Source organism: Vicia villosa, linkage group LG3 (assembly GCF_029867415.1).
Source record: "Vicia villosa cultivar HV-30 ecotype Madison, WI linkage group LG3, Vvil1.0, whole genome shotgun sequence".
Taxonomy (NCBI): domain Eukaryota; kingdom Viridiplantae; phylum Streptophyta; class Magnoliopsida; order Fabales; family Fabaceae; genus Vicia; species Vicia villosa.
Genome location: NC_081182.1, coordinates 45,428,250 through 45,449,284, shown reverse-complemented (window position 1 = coordinate 45,449,284; position 21,035 = coordinate 45,428,250). Strand labels below are relative to the sequence as shown.

Below are 21,035 nucleotides of genomic sequence, written 5' to 3'. Positions count from 1 at the left end.
AAACTTTTTTAAAATCTGATAATTTGTATCAAGGGCAAATGCATACTCACAACCACTTTGGAGGGTGTCGGATACAACTCGAGGGTGGCAGAAGATTTCTCTTGACTGATACTACCACCAAAAATGACAGACTAAAACAAAATTGGCCCCAATCTATTTAATTATTTCACAAAAATTAAAAATATATAAATGACGGAAATAACAATGCAACTTTATCTCTATTTAGTATTTGTATTTTTTTTACTACTATAAAACAGTATGTTTCATTTAGATGAGGTACATAGCATATTACCTCCTTGCCTTCATTACACTTTTACCCGTGCAACTTCTAATGTTTTAATTTTTTGTGTTAGTGTTGTGAGTATTCTAATGTGTTGATTTCTAAAAAATTACAATTACTCATGGCAATTTTATTAACTCTTCCAAAAACATATTTATAGGAAACACTAAACTTTGATTTTAACGGATCCTTCTACTAAAGCGTACTCTTGTTCACTGGTAAACTGCTTAGAATATTAATAGTAGTAACCAGTCTAATATCCAACATTCATGTTCAATAGAAACAAGACTAAATAGGAGTAGCAAGTCAAGTCTAGTTTAAACCCTAGAGAATAACTAAACTAATAACCATGAAAATAACTCTGGTATAATAATCATCCATTAAACAATTCAAATCATCTCAAACATTACACCAATGTTTCTCAGAACAGTGCTGGGGCTTCCGAGATCACCACCATTCATCAAAAATCAACCACTCCCTGACAGAACCTGGAAAAGAAAATCAGGAAAATGTCAGTTAATAGAAATGCATCCAATTTTACTGTTCTGGTGAAAATTCTGAATTATTGAATAAAATTATAAATACCTGGCGTGGTGATCGTGGAGATGCTGAACGTGAGGGTGAGCGTGATCGTGATTTTGGCCTGTAATTGGATAAAGTACTTGAAAATTTGGGGATTTGCACCAACTTAAAAATAAAATCATATCTATAAGAACAGTATACTTTATGTACCTTGAAGCCTTGATTGGTGATGCTGATCTGGATCTAGAAATAGATCGTGACCTGGACACAGATCGCCCCAAAGATCTACTGCATAATGAAATAACACGATTTTCCATAGTAAGTATGTATGTCTAAAAGAAATTACAATGTACCACAAGTCAACATCAGAGAGTCGCAGCACCTTCTAGCCCTTTTTGGACTTCTGCTCCGGCTGGGGCTTCTGCTGCGGCTCCTTGAACGACTGCTCTCATACTTCTTCACCTGCAAGATAATAGTTTTATTCATGTATAATTCTCCCGATAATACTTCTCATACAAACTGTGAAATAGTAATCTACCCAAGCATCAAGTGCCATATGCAACTTCAACTTATAGAGAAAAAAACAAAGACTAGATAAAGGGTGCAAAATCTTTCACCATATAAGAGTTTAAAAGATCTGTTGCAAATCACATTTTAAAATAATAATGTAGATTAAATCCTCTCACAGACAACAAGTTTTATAAATATTAGTGCAGATCAGGTTACCCGAATATATGATCTTGCCCAAGGATTTTTGAACTCAGTGTCATCCAGTTTTCGAATCTGTGAAAAAGGAAGTATGTTAGAGAACAAATGGAAAGGGAATCAAGTACCAATCTTGACATAATTCATCAAAATGTAACTCTTACAGCATATTTCATGTCATCATAATTAGTGTAATCAACAAGGCCAAAAGTCCCTGAACAGAAAACAGTGGTATGAGTGATAGAAATGAAAACTATAATGCAAGCACAAACATATAAGGAAAAGAGTGTATCCCCTAAAATATGAAGTTAGAAGTAGCCATCTGATATTTCACAATGGCTTATTCTGGAAACCGTAGCGTAGACATTGTATAATTTCAGGTGCTTTACCTCTCATTCAGCATTTGGTCTCGAAACTAAAATCAAAGCTTGCATTGAAACAATTGGCATACTGGACTATATTCTCAGGTATAAGGTTCAGCATCTTAAACATGATTATCTTCTTTCTCTTAGTCTTAAATAAATTCATGATCAGCTGAATAAGGTCTACCATGGTCATTAATGGCAAACAAAAGAGACGTGGGGCTGATTATGTCTGTGCAAATTAGTAGTGGTTTCCATTGAGGGGAGCTTCAACCCATTCAAATATTAGTTTAATACAAAACAGGTGGGAGCTTCAACCCGGGTTATTATCTATTAGTAAGCCTTGGTTTCTTTTATACCACTCAGATGAAGAAGAAAATACAAAACATTGACGGTAAAACAGCATAAATATGGAATAAAACCTGATAATGACATGGCACAAACAATAATGAATGTGTACCTTCACTATCACGGGAAACTTCAGCAAAACAAACATCACCAGCTTTTCGCATATGATCCTGAAACCGAATATTAAAATTATAGTTGATGATGATTTGAGTATTTGTTATTTGTTATTTTTCAGTGTAAATATTTTGATACCTTCAAATCTTGCCAGGATGCAGAAGATGGGAGTCCACGAACAATTACTGCAGTTAACGATAAAGACTAAGATTTGTGGCGTATACAAAATCATGAAAACAAAATATATTCAACAACTGGCTGATCAGTAATATTGCATAAAACAAACATCACTGGTAATTTTTGAAGCACCTAAAGAAAACAGACTCATACAAAAAAATCTGAAAAATTACAAATTTATACACATGCAGACGAGATTCATGTGCAATGTGTCCATAGTTTTAACTTCTCAGCATGAAAATCTTAGAATGATATGAATCCAGAAGATTTTAATTCTCTTTTTGACAGAAAATTTAAATTCTTACTTGGAGATAACAAGCTATAAGTCAGAGCTAAATGGGCAAACACTCTAAATGGAAACAAAAGTAAAAAGGGAATCTCTGAATAGACACACCTCGAAATTCAGAATGGCGAGAGACACCAAATCTTCCCCCACCAGCACCACCGCCACCACCTCCTCCGCCACCGCCTCCACCGCCGCCGCCACTGCCACCATACCCCCGTCGATCACTTGATGATGGCCCTCTACCTCCATGGGCAAGCTCCACCTACAACAATAACAGATGAGGGATGCTGACAAAAGTATTCACCTCACACGACAAAAGTTGGAAAAGCTCCTTTACCCTTAATCGACAGCCATCAAAGTTGTAACCATCCCTACCCCGAATTGCATCTTCTGCATCTCGAGCATTATCAAACTACCAAGCCAAAATACAAGTAAATTAGAGGTGGAAAAGGGATTCGAAATATTGATCACAAAGAAATAGAGTAATGATGAATACCTCAACAAAACAATAACATGGAGGGCGAGGAGGAACTTTCAATTCAATTTCCATTATGCGGCCATACTGTTGAGGGAAAAATGGAAAACCATTGTAACATGAGTACATTAGTACACAACAACCAACTCCACTCATTGACCCTCATTACTACATAAAAGATAAACACTAAGTAAAGGCTATAATTAAGGGCCAGAGCCAAATCCTTAGGTTTATAAAGTTCAGCAAACTATTGCTCATTCAAAGGTAAATGGGTCTAATAAAGCCAAATCAAGAATTTAGGATCATTATTAATCTTTATCTCTGCTCGTATGTCATAAGAATTGATTTCCAGTTAACAAAAACTAAACAAAATAGAGATGAAAAAAATTAAATGTTTTGAGTAAAGAAATTCCGAGTCCAAAATTTACAAGGGTTTAAAAGTAGGTTCAACATAATAGGTGAAAATAAAAAGTTTAAAACCGAATAAACACAAAATATCATGAAAGGAGCGCCTTAACATAAAGCAAAAGAAAAGTACACGGATCAAACCTTGTAGAACAGATCATCAATTTCTGATTCCCTTACATCAGAGGGCAGGTTGCCAACATAGATTGTGCGAGAAAAGCGACTACTCATATCTGATTGGAGAAATTATACAATTCGTCTACAAACAAAAAAAAGGTAGCTCATCAGCAAAATGCAAATCTATTAATTTCCGAAGCCGAGCCTTAAACCTGAAACATCTAACTATCATCATTACACTAATGATTACACAAACAAAAGTAAATAAAACCAAAACTATGAAGCAAACCAATAGAGCAATCCTTGAGGTGAGCCATGCTCCACAAGCTCCATTGCTCATTTGCTCCAAGAAGCTCCAAAGCAATAACAATATTGAAAATAAATTTGATCTCCTCATCCTTTCCAGAACACTAGCAGGCATACAACACCTTCTGAGAGTGAGGAAGAATCTCCAATTATTTAAAAAAATAACCACAACTCCACCCCGATTCTCCCACTCCCAACTCTATTTTCCTATGTTTGATTGCAAAGCTCATTTTTGTCCAAGCTGCGCTTGTCATCTATCATAAAGAAAGCATTGGTGTCATGAGATCAAATTATGATCGACATATACTCAACAAGTTACCTTAACGTTACCCCTTAGTTGTTTTATCTACTGATTCTCTTGGACATTTCTATACCCTCACTATCTGAACTACCACAAATCCCTTACTATAATACCCTTTTACCAGCTTCTTCAACCTCTATGCATATTTCACCCGGGTGAAATGAAACCCTAATCACTTTTGGCGATCTTACTAAGCAGAATCTTCGGGAAATGCAACCAATAACGAACAAAGTGAGCCAGAGAAAACTGAAATTACAAACTTTTAAAGAATTTGAAATTCGGAGCTCACCGATGAATGAGATCAAATTTACCTCAAAACCCTAATAGAATATGGGACAACTCGACATTCAATGCATGCGAAAATGAATAGAAATTGAAGAAGTGGGTAGTGAGTAGATGTACGCCATACCAGAAAGTTGATAGCTTGAGTACCCAATCGAGCCTTCGCGAAACTGAACCCGGAGCTGGAAAACAGATCCTTGCAAAATCGAGAGAGTGAGAAGAGAATGAGGTGGAGGTGGAGGTGGAGGATTAGGGTTGAAATTTATGGATCCAAAATGGGTTTGGGCCTCAATTAACAATATGAGCCCATCTCTCGTGTCAATGTAATTGTTTAAAAATTTAGGGGGTTATTTTGGGAATTTTTCATTGCACCCATTGTACCTTCTCCCAAATCTTGTGCTAAATTTATGTAAAAAAAAATTATTTTTGGAGAGATATCTCCGGACGCACTAATTCTTTATTTTATTTAAAGGTTAATTCAAAGATGTACCTACGAAGGAAAATGTAGGGTATGTTCGCAGATGGATCAAGATCTTCTTTTGTTCTCCTTCTTCTGTTGTATGTGTAGCCCCGATTACACTCATTAGATCAATTATATATTTCTCTTGCCCTTAATAAATTTTATTTATCTATTTGTCCAACCATTGGATTTAAGGCAGGAAAGACAGTTGAATGAAATAGGCAGTAGAAAATCCTTATTCGTTCGTAGATACATCTCTAAAATAACTTTTTTTTAATTCAAGAAAATATTTCGGAGATGCATCTCCGAACTAGGTGAGTGTATTTAAACGAGCACCATCCTCTCTCTTTTTCCACCTTATTCATTTTCAGAAACGTAATATTTTGTGTCTCTCTCTCCCTCTCCCCATTTTCAGTTCACACTCAATCTCAAGTTTTGAAACAACTTCAAATCATTTGCTTGTATCTTGGCATTCTCAACTCCCTCTAATACCACATTCAACAGTATACACTCTTATCAACATATTTTTAAGTAAGTTTCTCATTCAGCTTATTTTGAGTTTTGATTAATGTATTAGCTCAAATATGTTCGTTTTAATGCATTAGATAGCATTAGCATCTGAAATAGATTATGTGTGGGACTTGTTTATATGATTTTAGTGATTTTAAGGAGTTTTAAATGGTTAAGAAAATGGCAGAAATGTTTCTTCCATGGAAATACAAAAATGACGTTTTTTCTAAGATGTATCTCCGAAGTGTGTTCTTTTGGGTGTTTGGAGATACATGACTAAAACAATGAAAGGATACATGGCACCCTCATACACTAACATCGTTTGTTAAGTTTTTTTCAAGGATAATGGTTGGAAACAGTGAAAGGATGAGACTCGGCCGCCCTACCCTAACCGCGTCTACTCGTCGTGAGAGGGCTCGTAAGAATGAGGAGGCTAGAGTAATCCATATGCCTCACGATAAGGAAGCGTCGATCTCTAAGAGTCGACTATCACAGGGTCAACATCCAAGAGTCCTGCACACCATGAGAAGAATGCCTCATATGCACATCAGGTCCCAGTTGCTGAGGAGGCCCCACTTGCAAACCCTTTTTCATGAGGGCCCACTGATACTTTATTACTGGAATACTTTAAAGATCACGTGGTTCTGCATATCTGAGATGGAGAGGTATATCTCTTAACGGTTCTATTTTTACATTTTAACCAAATTATATAGTGAACAGGTGAGAGAACAGAGAAAATGACCTCAAACTACATATTGGGACACTCTGTAAACATCAACATGAGGTATATTTTCTTGCGAGAATGCTTCACTGTGACTAGGGGTGTGTGCGTCATTTATTTTTTGCATGGAGGTTCAATGTTTACCCTAGCTAATACCTCTTACTCTAAGAATTTCGCCTTAATACTCCTTGTACATTTTATAGCCAATACCTCTTACCCCCTACACTCCTATTACATGGGGTGGTGTAATATGTAAATATTATTTTCATACGGGTACCGGTAAATAAAAGACCTTTAAACGGACAACAGAAAGCAGAGTTAGGATAGAAGCAATTTGCACCTAAATATATATATATATATATATATATATATATATATATATATAGAGAGAGAGAGAGAGAGAGAGAGAGAGAGAGAGATTCCCCTATAAAACAACAATGATTAATGGGTTTTGGTTTATATTGATTTTATGAATATGTAGAAGATCTTACGTTTGTCATATTTGTGGTCTTTTAAACTCTAATAAAAAATTAACATGATAATCTTTTTTAATTTACTGAGTAAGATAATTCAAAAAACCCTAAATTCATAACATAATAATGAATTTTCAATTTTAAGATCTTACACATTATCACACAAAGATAAATAAGGAATTTTTTTACGAGAATGATTCTGCACGCGTTTTTTTGCCATGAGGGTCAAGGTTTTAGGCCTCGCCCAATACCTCTTAATCAAAGCACTTTACCCCTACACTTATTGTACAATGTATAGTCAATACCTCTTACTTATAACACTTTGCCTCTACACTCATTGTACATGGGATTATGTAATGTTAATTTTATTTTCATAGGGATACCAAACCTCTAAAAGGACAACCTAAAGAAGAGTCAGGCTATAAGCAAATTGGGCCTAAATAAAGAGATTCTTCCATAAGACAATAACGATCGATGGGTTTTGGTATAGATTAGTTTTTTGGACATGTTGAATATGTTATACTTGTCATATTTGTGGCCTTTTAAACTCTAATAAAATTATACTATGATCATTTTCTTTAATTTAAAAAGTAAGACTATTAAAAAATTCCTAAATTCATAACATAATAATGATTTTACAATTTTATAATCATACTCGTTATATTATAAAGACAAATAAGACATTGTAATGACACAACAATAAGAATGTGTCATGTAAAAAGGAATCGTATGTGTATCAAATGCAATTACATTGTATAAATTAAAATTTTAATTTTAATTCAAGTTACAAACCATTGTACTTCAAATATTAAGAATCAGATTAAAAAAAAAATTATTTCAAAAATTTTCATCATAAGGCAAGAACATTATCATTTTGTCCCGTTTTATTTAGCATGAACAAAATAGATAGATAACAACAATACTAATTTTATTAGTATCAAATGTATCTTTCAATGATGCATGATCATTATACTATGTAGCATGTTTCTAATAAAAATGTATCACATTAAAATATTATTTTGCAGTCCAATGATAACAAACACAAACGGAATTTTTACACGACACCTAACTATTATAACTTCATCCCTTACGTTTTACAAAAATGGACAAATATGCACTTTTATATATATATATATATATATATATATATATATATATATATATATATATATATATATATATATATATATATATATATATATATATATATATATATATATATATATATATATATATATATATATATATATATATATATATATACTTAAACTCGTAAAATTAGTTATTTTTCTTGATTTTTTAATTTTTTTTTAAATTTTTATAGTGAACAAGTGAGAGGAGAGAGAATATCACCTTGAATTACATTTTAGAACACTCTAAAATTGTGGTGTATAATTTCTTACGAGAATGCTTCATTGTGACTATGGGTGACAAAATAAGCTGAGCCTTGTGGTCTTTTAAACTCTAATAAAACATTACTATAATTATTTTTCTTTAATTTACATAGTAAAATAATTCATAAAAACCTAAATTCATAACATAATAATGACTTTTAATTTTAAGATTTTACATATTATCTTACAAAGACAAATATGGTATTGTAATGATATGACAATAAGAATGTGTTATGTAAAAAGGAATCATACATGTATTAAATGTATTTACATTGTATGAATTAATTTTTAATTTTTTTTAATAATCTAAGTTACAAACCAATGTATTTCAATATTAAGGATCAAATAAAAAATAAAATAAGATTGTTTCAAAATTTTGATGAAAATGCAAGAATATTATCGCTTTCTTTCATTTTATTTAGTAGAAAAGAATATTATCGCTTTCTTTCATTCAACAATGTATAATCATTATACTATGTAACATGTTTCTTATAAAAATTCATCACATTAAAATACTACTTTGTTGTCCAATGATAACAACCACAAATGAAATATTTTCATGACACGCTAACAATTATCACTTCATCCCTTACATTTTACAGTAGCGGACCAATTTGCATATATATATATATATATATATATATATATATATATATATATATATATATATATATATATATATATATATATATATATATATATATATATATATATATATATAGACACACACACACTTAAACTCTTAAAATAGTTATATATCATTTATTTAAATTTATATAGTGAGCGAGTGAGAGGAGAGAGAAAATCACCCGAATTATATACTGGAACACTCTATAAACATCAATCTGATGTATATTTTCTTACGAGAATGATTCATTTTGACCAAGGGTGGTAAAACGGGTCTAGCGCATTTTACACGCACTTTTTTGCCTAGATGATCAAGGTTTTAGGCCTCGGCCAATACCTCTTAATCAAAGCACTTTACACTTACACTCCTTGTTCAATTTATAAATTATACCTCTTACTCATAACATTTCGCCTCTACACTCATTGTACATGGAGGTTGTGTAATGATTTTTTTTTTCATAGGGATACCCACAAATAAGAGACCTCGAAAAGGATTGTAACACCCTATATTTCCTAATTTTAATTTAATCGAAAATTAAATTATTATTTAAAATTATTCGGTATTTTGTGGAATTAATTGGAAAGAATTATGAGATGGGCTATTGGGCCAAATGTGGTGTTAGTAAAGAGGGGGTGCTATGTTAGTAGGTCTTTTACTAGATTAAAATCTATTTTCATAAAAATAAGGAATTGAGGAAAAAAGGAAAATAGATGTAAAAGAGGAGCAGAAGAGTAGAAGAACTGATACGTGAAAGAGGAACAGAAGAGGAAGAGGGCTAATCAAGATCCTTGGCTAAGGTAAGGGGGGACTCTTCCGGTTAACATCTTTTATCGTATTATAGATAATAGTACTGATTTAGATGCATTGTTTGTGTCAATTGGTTATATGCTAGATTGAGGTTTTGGGATGATTTTGAAGGGAATTGTATGATGTGATGAATTATATGATTATATGATTGTTATGATGATTAAATTATCCTCTTTGTGTGTTATATTTGTGTTATAACATGTATGTGGCTGATATGGTGGTATTTGAGGTTCATGACATAATTTGATTTGGGTTTTGGGGATTTTTGGATGAATCCCGTAATGCTGTCAATCGTTGTGAGATCTCTGACTTTTGCCAGTTCGCGCCGCGAAGGTAGGTTGGCGCCGTGAAGGCGACAAAATATTGTCAGTTCTCCCCGCGAAAATTGTGCGCGCCGCGAAGGCGTCGATTTTGGGTGACGCGTCGCGAAAGACGGATGGCGCCGCGTGCTGATGATAATATTTGAAAAATGTAAAGATGTGTAACTTCCAAACCGTAAGTCCGTTTTAGATGCCGTTTTGGACGTTGTTCCTTAAATTGAATGCTCTACCATATCAAATAAAGAAAACAACAATAAATTGATTTTATTTTGGAAAAGTATCATTTTCTCTAAATGTGGTTTATTCTTGTTTTGCATAGTTGATGAGGTGCAATAATTTGTTGTTTGAATAATTGGATATGTGCAGTGATGTGTGTTGTTATAATGTGATTGCTCCTGCTTGTTATGCAAATGGATGTTGTTCATGGTAAATATGGTTATCATGTGTTTTGATGAATGATGATGTAAATGCTCTGTTGTTGTTGGGTTGATTTGTTGTACTTGGTACACGATTGTGAGAGGTGCTATTGTTGTCGCACTATGTGGTGAATGTTTTATCTGTTATGATACCATGGTTGAACTGGTAATTGATATACATATATTGTTGATGTAAAATATATGTTTGTTATGGTTGAGAAATAGCATAACTGTGTGTGGCTATTGATTGTTGCGTTGGTTGATGATTATGATATTCAGTTGATTGGTGTTGATGATTAGCATGTTGTATGTGATGCATGCATTTCATAATCATGTTGTGGGTTGTATCCCTTATGGTGGTGGGACAGCGGTAGCTAATTCCCATTGTACGGAATTAGTGAGAGAAGTAGCCGAATCCTTATGGTGGTAGATCGGTGAGATGGGTTATCCCATGTTTGGTACCACATGCATATAGTTGCATTTGCATTAGGCTACTTGTATGATTATAACATGAAAGGAAGATTGTCCAATGTTATAATATGTGATGATTATGTAATTGTTATGATTTGTTGAATGAATTATGTTGTTGTCTTTTGGTAATGTATTATATCTGTTGTTGTGTGTTGATGAGTACTTCCTGACAATCTGAATATAATGAAATTGGATGAATAATGTGACTATGATGTGTTATTGTTTATGATTCGATAACATTTGTTAATTGTGAATGAGACTCACCCTTACTGTTGATATTTTCAGATTGAGGATAGCGGCTTTTGGCTCGGTGAGGATTAGCTCATGAGTCAGTTTGTTTAGTATAGTGTCGGTGTCATGCTCTGATATTGTAACACTGGGGAACGCTAGTTTAGAGTTTATGATGATACTCTATTTTGTTGTTATCGGAGTAATTTTGTGAGATATTGCATAAATGATGTTATGCTTATCCGTTGATTAATGTTCCGATGTGTAGAAACATGATTTTGTTAAATTGATGATTTGCCCCTAAGTGAAGCATGACAATTGATTTATGATAATTTGTTTTAAATTGAATTGTGGCACCCTTATTTTCATGTTTTACTCTGAATTATTTTATTAATTTCCGCGGGGTTTTAGAAGGGTGTTACAAGGATAACCTTAAGAAGAGTCGGCTATAAGAAATTTGGGACTAAATAAAGAGATTCCTCCATAAGACAATAATGATCTATGGGTTTTGGTATAGACTGGTTTTCTGGATATGTTGAAGATCTTATACTTGTCATGTCTGTGGCCTTTTAAACTCTAATAAAAATATACTGTAATCATTTTCAAACATGTAATGAATTGTGAATTTCTCTATATATAAATCAATCTTCGTAGTGCTACTCTCACACGGCTGATCTCAATATATCTCAATGTCTTATATGGCATCAATTGAGGTAAATATCCAAACCTAATTAAAGTCATTGTCGCTGTTGTTGCTTCTTTTTAAAAGCTGATGTCGTCGCTGCCGCAGTTCCTCCTTGAGCACTATCGTTGTCGTTCCTCCTTCTCCATCATCCCTCCGCAGTAGCTCCTCCTCAAGCACATCCTCCGCCGTCGTACTCCTCCTCCATCATCGCGGCTTCTGCCACACCACCCGTTGCCTCATTCAGCAACTGTCACACCTCCAAAACCATGTCTTCCTCTTTCAATGATGACAAAAATCGTTTAAGATGCATAAATCATGGAAAACGAGTATGAAAGAGTAAGCAAACCGTGATGAATTACGAGTGTTTCTGAGGGTTCTGATCGTATGTAAGGACCTGATTAGTTTCAACAATCCTCCAGGAACGTGTTGCAATGCCTGAAACTCTCTGAAACCTCTTCCAATTCCAAAGTTAATCTTGAAAATTTCTCCACTTTTTGCATTCGGGTTTGAGGTTCTTGAGGGCAGAATTTTTGTAACCTTTACTTGTGAATGTATTTGGTATTTATATTGGAAGGATTAGGGTAACTAAATTGTGATCAAATCTCTTTGAATCAAATTTTTGCAAATTGGTTGGAAATTTGTTTTTAATGTTTCTAATTTTGGCTTTGATTGATTTTTTGTACCTCAAATCATGTGAACGAATTTTGAGTGTCTTAATGAGAATATTTGATTGGTATTTGGCTTAGAATTAAAGCAATGATCATATCTTTCATCAATTTATTATTTTATTTAATTAAATCATGATTTAAATGTATAAAAATCATAAAATAATTAATAAAAATAATATAAAAATTGAGAGGTATGTTTTTGGGGGGTGGATGGGCTTAGGATAAGGTTTGGATGAAAATAATATGGGCTCATTTGCAAAAGATTTCAATTTGAATCTTTTTTTCTTCACACTTTCCCTCCAAAATAACCCAACTTTGACAAGGCCCATCTCACTCAATTTTTGAGGTATGGAAGTGTTCTAGGACTTTTTAGAAACCTTAGAGAGTCCTCTAACCAGTGTCTTTGGTATCATATCAAAATTATTTTCCATGTTCCTTGTGTTTCCTTTTGAAAAAAGTGACTTTTTGTTGACTTTTGGAAAGGACCTATAATGTTTTGGTCCATATCTCTCAAATGAAGCATTTTTAGACTTGGCATGTGAGAGACAAAATTGTAGAGAATCAAATTTCCTTCAAAATAAGCTTTGGATGGAAAATCCTTGATGTTCCATGTGAAAGTTATGGCTGGTCAAAGTTCAGTTGACTTTCTCCTATGAAAACCCTAATTTAGAAACTTTTTGATTTGTTGATTTTTGATCTTTCCTTAATGAACCATGATCAATTATTGATCAAATGGTGAGTTATACTTCAATATGAGGATCTTGACAAAAATCAGGAGTTTTGACTTTACTTTGACCACAGTTGACTTTTTAGGTTAACTTAGTCGACTGTTGACTTTCTGAACAACTGAGTAACCAATCCTTTGAATTGAGACTTGATACTTGTCATAGAGGTAATGTGAGATATAGTAGGACATATGGAGTGCCTTGGAGCCATATATTCACTGATTTTCCTTTGAGCAGACCAAACCCTAGTTTCTCTGATCTTTGCTTAGGAGAGTGTGTTTTGAAGCTTTGTGTTTTAATTTGAAATTGAATAGGAGAAAATGTGTGGGCAAATTTTGGGGTATGACAATATGGTTAAAGTGACTTCAAGTTTTAATTTCCGTACTTCATTATTACACGTTATTTTTGTCATCACATAAAGCTTGTACATTTAAAATATATAATCTTGATGTCTAAGCATGCCTTGTACTAGTGTTCATTGCATATAGATGTGCTTTGTATCTATTTTAACATGAATTAAGTTGAGTATGTGTGAACTTATGTAATTCTTGATGTAGCCATGTCATATTTCATGCTAGCATATATGGTTTTTGGTTTTAGAGGTGATAGTTTATTTTCACCAAGCTAAGCACATGCATGTGCAGCCTCGGGAGCACCAATGTGAAGAGTTGCGTAAACATGACGTGTTTGAAGCGACTTAAGAGTTTACCATTACACTTCATCCATCACTTTCATGTATTTGTGCTTCTAATAGTGATCATTGGTAGCGTTTATTTATGATTAAACTTTGCATCACTTCATATATATGGGTATATGTGAGTGCAAGTTCTTTATATTGCAAAACGCCTTTGTGTGGTTTATTAGCATTTATGCATATATGATACTTCTTATGGTTTGCTTCATCTCTTTTTGATGTTGTCAAAGGGTGAAAAGCATACGCGAGAAGAAGTTTGGGATGCACATATTTAGGGAGAGTCTTCATGAATACATAAATGCATATCGTCACCAATTTTGCCATCATAAAAAAGGGGGGGTGTAATACAGTGGGAGAACTGACTTTTTTAAATGTTGCAGATTGCAAGAGTCGCCACCGAATTTTATTTTATCCAATTTAGAAAGGCTAAAAGAACAGAAAAATACCTTTGGAAAGACTTTGAGTTCGGGGGTAAGTTATACAAAGGGAAGGTGTAAGCACCCTTTGTATCCATGGTTATCCATGGGCTCTTAATTGCTTAGCTCACTTTTATTTTAAAAATGTTTGAAGTGTAGTGTGTGAATAGTAAAAACTTTGTTAAGGACTTTAGCTTGTAAATAAGCGTAGCCTTGTTTTTGAAAGTATCTGAAAAGATAGTGTGAAAAAAAGATTTGTGAATTTAAATCAGAGCAAGCAATTAGTAGCAACTACCCTAATTTTAAGATTTATGTTCTTTAAGCTTTTCAGTTTGAAAGGGTTACCCATACCATAAAGAGGGCATGTAGTCCTTTCATTGGATTTGAAAAGGGTCATCGGAATTATCGTTCGCCATAAGACTGTCCCTACCATAAAGAGGGCAAGTAGTCATTGGGAAGGATATGATAGTCATTTTTAGGCAACCAATGAGGATACCTTAGCATTCGGAGGGACGATCATCATTTATCGAATACAACATCGAGGGACAAGATCTTTGATGATGATAATGAACTGAGCTTAACATTTACTAAGGCATCCTCGTATCCGAGGGACTTGACTATTTTTAATCGAAAGGCAGCAATAAGAGGGATTACCTTAAAGATGTATGAGTGTCACAATCAGGTGATTCACTTCGGATATTTTATCTTGTATTAGTGATCTAAATTCAGTTAACAATCTTGCCACTCCCTATTGTTACTAACCATGCAATAAAAAGAAGGTAGAAATATAAAAGCGGAAAGTAAAGTCCTACGCTATTACAAGGCTTCGGGTGGGGGATTACATAGCCAAAAACCCGGAAATAAAGGCATAAAACTTTTTAAATGCGCAAAATAAACCTAAGCTATTAATAGGCTTTGGGACAGTTACAATAAAATGAACAGATCAAAAATTAAAATTGGCAAAAGGCAAACCCGAACGGGGAAAAGTTAACCACAGTTAAAAGAAAACAGGGTTAGAGGTTTTTATGGTGATAAATCCTAAATCTTTGTGGGCCTTCAGTTAATGGGCAATACCTACCTAATGTGTATTTTTATAGGGGGACTAATTACTAAGCCTAACTGCACAAAACGAGCTAAACTAAATTAAAATCACGAAAAAGAGTTAATTGTTTAAAATTATTTTAACTAAAATTAATCCTAGTTTATCAAAATATTTAACATAAAATTAATCTAAACCCTAATTACTAATTAAAAAAAGCCTAATCCTAATTTGGTTAATTAATTGGATGATTAAGGATTAATTGGATGATTAAGGACCCTAATTCTAGTGTTAACTATTTATTTAGAGGTTAGTTTTTTTAAATAAAAACGAAATTAAGTTATCAAAGAAATTAAAATAAAGAAAGAAAATCTTGTAAAAAAAACCAATTTGGGGGCGCTGGGATCCAATGTGTTGGTTCTTTGATGGTCCACGGTAGAGCAGCGCTTCCATAAGCGTTTGATCCGTCCAGGCAATGATCCAACTAGCTAAACTAAATTAAAATCACGAAAAAGAGTTAATTGTATAAAATTATTTTAACTAAAATTAATCCTAGTTTATCAAAATATTTAACATAAAATTAATCTAAACCCTAATTACTAATTAAAAAAAGCCTAATCCTAATTTGGTTAATTAATTGAATGATTAAGGATTAATTGGATGATTAAGGACCCTAATTCTAGTGTTAACTATTTATTTAGAGGTTAGCTTTTTTAAATAAAAACGAAATTAAGTTATCAAAGAAATTAAAATAAAGAAAGAAAATCTTGTAAAAAAACCAATTTGGGGGCGCTGGGATCCAATGTGTTGGTTCTTTGATGGTCCACGGTAGAGCAGCGCTTCCACAAGCGTTTGATCCGTCCAGGCAATGATCCAACCGTTAGTCTTTGAGGGTGCATTGTGACCGCGTGTGAGAAAGCAACACTGGATCTGCAAGCAAGAAAAATCAAAAAAAATATTGTAAAACACCTGGGCGGTTCGAACCCAGGTCTTTGGGGTTAGCACATTCCTCTCTCAGCCAGTTGTATCAAGCGTTTCATTTGATAGTATAATGATTGGAAAACATTAAATACATAAAAACAATTAAATTGAGTAGTCAAATGTTTAGTCAGAGCTGGGCCCACAGTGGCATGCATTGTCCAATCAGGGAGAGGGAGATTATTTGACCAGCCAATTGGAATAGGAGTGAGAGGAGAGACTTTTTGACCCACCAATGGCTGCTGCACGCGCGTATTCACGAGGCCCACAACTACTGTTCATCTTCGTCTTCCACTTGGGACTCCAACATGGCCATGGCGATGCTATTACGTAGCTACGGTTTTAGCTACGAAACTTCGTAGCCATTCTGCAAAAAAAAAAAACTCAAGGAAACAACGTTAAACAACCTCCCAACCTGCCCAGATCCACTAAAACGTGCCTTGCGAGCTCGATGATGATGTTCATATGGTCTGAAACACACTGCAAGGCCCGATACGAATAACTCAACCTTCACGCCCTAACAATGGTGGATCTCGTTCCACGCGTTAAAACTCTTCTCTAATGATTCAAACCTTCCTTAAACAGTCCCAAAAACTCAAATAAAGCATTAGTTTGAATTAAAACATTTTAGAATGAACAATATAAAAATCAGAATGATGATGAATATGACAAACGTGAGTTGCATGTCTCCATGGCTATGAGGCCTGGTTAATGATCCAATAATACCTTCTAATACCTCCAAAGTAGAATGAGATGCTTGAAAGGAGGAAAGGAGTTGAGGCTTGCTGTAGAAGAGAAACTCTCTTGCCCTAATTTGTGAAGTTTTATTTAGAGTTTTGAGATAGCTCTGAATGTCTTCTACAAGCCACTTTGGGACCTCTTTTGCATTTGGAGATTTTATTTTGAAGATATGGCTCTTGACAAAAAACAACTTTTTGCGAGCTTCTATAAGGACCTGTAATGTTTTGACTCATATCTCTCAAATGGTGCATTTCTTGGTCTTAGGCCCAACATCAAAGTTATATAGAATTGAATTTCCTTGAGAATGAGGTTTGGTTGGGGAATTTCTGATAAAGTATGAGAGAGATATGATCAGTCAAAATTCAGTTGACTTTTAGTTCAAAAACCCTAATTTACAAACTTTAAGTTTTATTGATTTTTGAACTTTCCTCGTTGAATCATGATCAACCATTGATCAAATGATGAATGTAACTTTAAATGCTTGATGTTAACCATAAATCAGGAGTTTTGACTGTAATTTGACCATAGTTGACTTTTAGGTCAAATTGGTCGACTGTTGACTATTTGAACTGTTGACTGAGCAATCTTATGAATCAGAGCTTGAAACTTGGAATGAGGATACTATGAAACATATGAGAGGACATGAATTCCACTTGAGGTATCAAAAGTTGATTCTACCTTGAGAGAGACGAAGCCCTAGTTGGAGGCTTTTGATTAGGAGAGTGTGCACTTATTCAAACCTTGAGCCTTTGATACTTGAATGAGCTTAACAGTAAAAATATGTGTCGCACCCCAATTTTTGACCCGCATATTTTATTCATTCTTGGTCATGTCGCACCTGTATATCTTTTAATTCAGTTGTCGCATTTTTTTTTTGCATATTTTGGAAAATTGGCTTTTTATTAAAGTCAACAAAAACAACATGCATTTCACATTTTTACACATTTTATTAAGTTACCATTCGATTAAAATTTTTATTTTTTGATAATTAATAAATGTTTGTTTTATTTTTATCATTTAAAAAAAAGATATATAAAAAAATTGTGTTTAACAATTTATATATATTTTTTGTTCATTTTATTAGTTTTATTATTATTATTATTATTATTATTATTTATTTTTATTATATAGGATAGAATAGAATTTATTTACTTTTTGTGTGAGGCCCAAATCACTAAGCCCACTTCACATTACATCAAAAAATGATACAAAAAATAATGGCCAATTTTGTCTTCTGCTACTACTCCACTTCAAGACAAGCAAACGGTCCAAATACCCTGCTCCAAAATTACAAACACTACACTCCAACACTGCTGCTCCCATCTGTTCCAAACCTTGCACCAAAATATCAAAAGCAAATCTGCAATAGAAAAGAACAAGATCAGAGTACCATAATTGTTCAAAACTCATACCATTTCCCCCCAAAATCAACCTTAACTCTTCTATAAAATAGAACAAAGAGACAACATAAAGAGGGGGCAGCCACCACAACCGTAACAATGAACCTCTGCAGAAAATCACCATCGAAACTCAATAAACTTTAACCACTCAAAACTCTGCCTATTTTCAATCACAAAGTGACACCCTCATTCTCACTCACACCATAAACCTGTATATCTTCATGACCCGAAAACACTTGGCCAAAACCTCCATTTACAAACCACCACAAAAACAACAACCAACAACCTGCATAACACAAAGAAACTATCCCCTAAACTTTCAAACCTTCGACCATACATCTCAAAACACATACCTCCACTCATAACCATTTCAACCATAAACTTCACACCTGTAAACCACACTTCAAACTCGCAAACCTGCATCAACGAAACCAACAACAACAACCTCACGTACGCATCATCATCACCTATCACAGCTTCGATTTTGTGGCAACTCAGATTGGATTCTCGCGACGACAAATTTCAACATCGGCAGAGCTTCAACAACAATAACCCAATACATCATTGGAGCAACCTCGTGGACTTCTTCACCCCGATAACCTTCGGGCCGGTAATCGTACATTCAATTCCATTCTTGATTGAGTTTGAATCATACTCTCGCTTTGTTTTGTTCATATTCGAATCTGTGGCATGGTTTTGTTGTTTGATTCATGATCGACTTTTTGTTTATTTTTCGAAGCGTGTTTGTTTGTGAGAGAGGTGAGATAAGAGTTTGATTTTGTTATAGTTTTAAGCAGAGAAGGGTTTTTGTTGGGAAGAGAAGGATTTGAGTGTGAAAATTAGAAACAGAGAGATTGAGAGAGGAAATTTGTGGTGGAAAAAGCGTGAACAGAGAGTGTGGGGAACCGAATTAGAAGATGAGAAGCGGAGGGAGTTGTTTAGTCTTTAGGGTTTTGTTTGTTTTAATTGCTACGTGGGCTCAAGGTAAAGCAGCCTAATTCGTTCTCACTCTTATACCCTATTTCCAGACGCTACACCCCATATGGAGCTTCTTTCATTTGCCGTTGGGCCTGCACCTTTTGGGCTCAACATTTATTTTATCTACACTCTCTATTTTTATGCTTTTAGCCCTCTTTTATTAAGTGTTGCTTACTTCTTATTGTTTTTAGTTTGATATATTAAAAAATACAAAAAAATATGTTTAGAACTTTAGATTTTATTTTTATATCAAAAATACAAAAACATGTTAGTAATTAGAGTTTTATCTCTTATTAAAAACACCAAAAATATTAGATTAATCTCGATCCAAAAAAACAATAAACCTTGGTCCAACGCCAAATCGTTACAAATAAACTTCTCGATCCAACGTCGAGTTTCTTCTTTTAAAAATTTCTTTAAACCATACCGAAAGTTCGAGTGACAAGAAGTGTACACCTCTTGAATACCTCGATTCTTTTGGATTAACACTTTTTTCTTAAAATTTTTCTTAATCAAATCAAAGTGATCAAGTGACAAGAAGTGCACACCTCTTGAATACCTTGATCTTTTGAATTAAAGTACATTAATCAAATCAAAGTGATCAAGTGACAAGGGGTGAACACCTCTTGAATACCTTGATCTTTTGAACTAAAACACATTAATCAAATCAAAACGATTAAGTGACAAGGGGTGAACACCTCTTGAATACCTTGATCTTTTGAATCAAAACACATTAATCAAATCAAAGTGATTAAGTGACAAGGGGTGCACACCTGTTGAATACCTTTGATCCTTTGAATCAAACAAATCTTTCTTAATCAAATCAAAGTGATTAAGTGACAAGGGGTGCACACCTCTTGAATACCTTTGATCCTTTGAATCGAACAAATCTTTATTAATCAAATCAAAGTGATTAAGTGACAAGGGGTGCACACCTCTTGAATACCTTTGATCCTTTAAAAAAATTAAAGTTATTACTCAATCAAATCAAAGTGATTAAGTGACAAGGGGTGCACACCTCTTGAATACCTTTGATCCTTTGAATTAAACATTAAAAATATTTCTTAATTAAATCAAAGTGATTAAGTGACAAGGGGTGCACACCTCTTGAATACCTTTGATCCTTTGGATCAAACAATATTAAAAATCTTTCTTAATTAAATCAAAGTTGATTAAGTGACAAGGGGTGCACACCTCTTGAATACCTTTTATCCTTTGAACTAAAAACATCCTTCATAAGATTAACCAATAAATTCGTAGTTTTTTATTTTGAACTACGGTTGCTCTGACTTTCCCATTGCACGAGGGAGTACGTAGGCACAAGACGCAAATGTCTTGGCGAGCATAATAATAAAAAATATTTTATTTTTCCTCACAATAATAAAAAAAAACCCTAAAAACCTTTTCTTTTATCTTTCTCGATCAATAAGCAAAAGAACGCAAACATCACGCAAACACTCATTCATAAAACTAACTAAATGGGTCCCATCGAGTACGATGGAGGTGAGGGGTGCTAATACCTTCCCCTTGCTTAACCGAATCCCGAACCCTAATTTGGTTGCGATGACCGTCTTATCCATTTACTTTTTTCTTCGTGGGTTTT

At 33.9% G+C, this 21,035-nt stretch overlaps 1 protein-coding gene across 4 annotated transcripts; it reads right to left on the bottom strand.

Annotated features, from left to right (window-relative positions):
- Nucleotides 1-488: 488 nt before the first annotated feature.
- LOC131661250 (serine/arginine-rich splicing factor SR34A-like) lies at nucleotides 489-4,959 on the bottom strand. Of its 4 annotated transcripts, none has more exons than XM_058930713.1 (13): nucleotides 4,808-4,959; nucleotides 3,819-3,933; nucleotides 3,291-3,356; nucleotides 3,132-3,206; nucleotides 2,903-3,056; nucleotides 2,470-2,516; nucleotides 2,330-2,387; nucleotides 1,672-1,721; nucleotides 1,529-1,585; nucleotides 1,185-1,264; nucleotides 1,013-1,090; nucleotides 866-923; nucleotides 489-768 (listed from the first exon to the last, which is right to left on the bottom strand). In XM_058930713.1, exons 2-13 carry the CDS (start codon nucleotides 3,903-3,905, stop codon nucleotides 748-750), a joined length of 831 nt encoding a protein of 276 aa, XP_058786696.1. In that variant the 5' UTR covers nucleotides 3,906-3,933; nucleotides 4,808-4,959; the 3' UTR covers nucleotides 489-747. The 4 variants fall into 4 exon arrangements, with proteins under 4 accessions (XP_058786696.1, XP_058786695.1, XP_058786694.1 ...); XM_058930712.1 differs by having other exon boundaries at nucleotides 3,819-4,351; nucleotides 4,808-4,950; XM_058930711.1 differs by having other exon boundaries at nucleotides 4,081-4,907.
- Between the last annotated feature and the right edge of the window lie 16,076 nt (nucleotides 4,960-21,035).

Excerpts from the sequence above, each read along its gene's own strand:
- LOC131661250 (XM_058930713.1), bottom strand. The coding sequence starts at position 3,905 with ATGAGTAGTCGCTTTTCTCGCACAATCTATGTTGGCAACCTGCCCTCT. Across the intron at positions 3,057-3,131 it reads TTGATGGCTGTCGATTAAGG|GTGGAGCTTGCCCATGGAGG; the intron begins GTAAAGGAGCTT and ends TTATTGTTGTAG. Across the intron at positions 769-865 it reads CTCCACGATCACCACGCCAG|GTTCTGTCAGGGAGTGGTTG; the intron begins GTATTTATAATT and ends TTTCTTTTCCAG.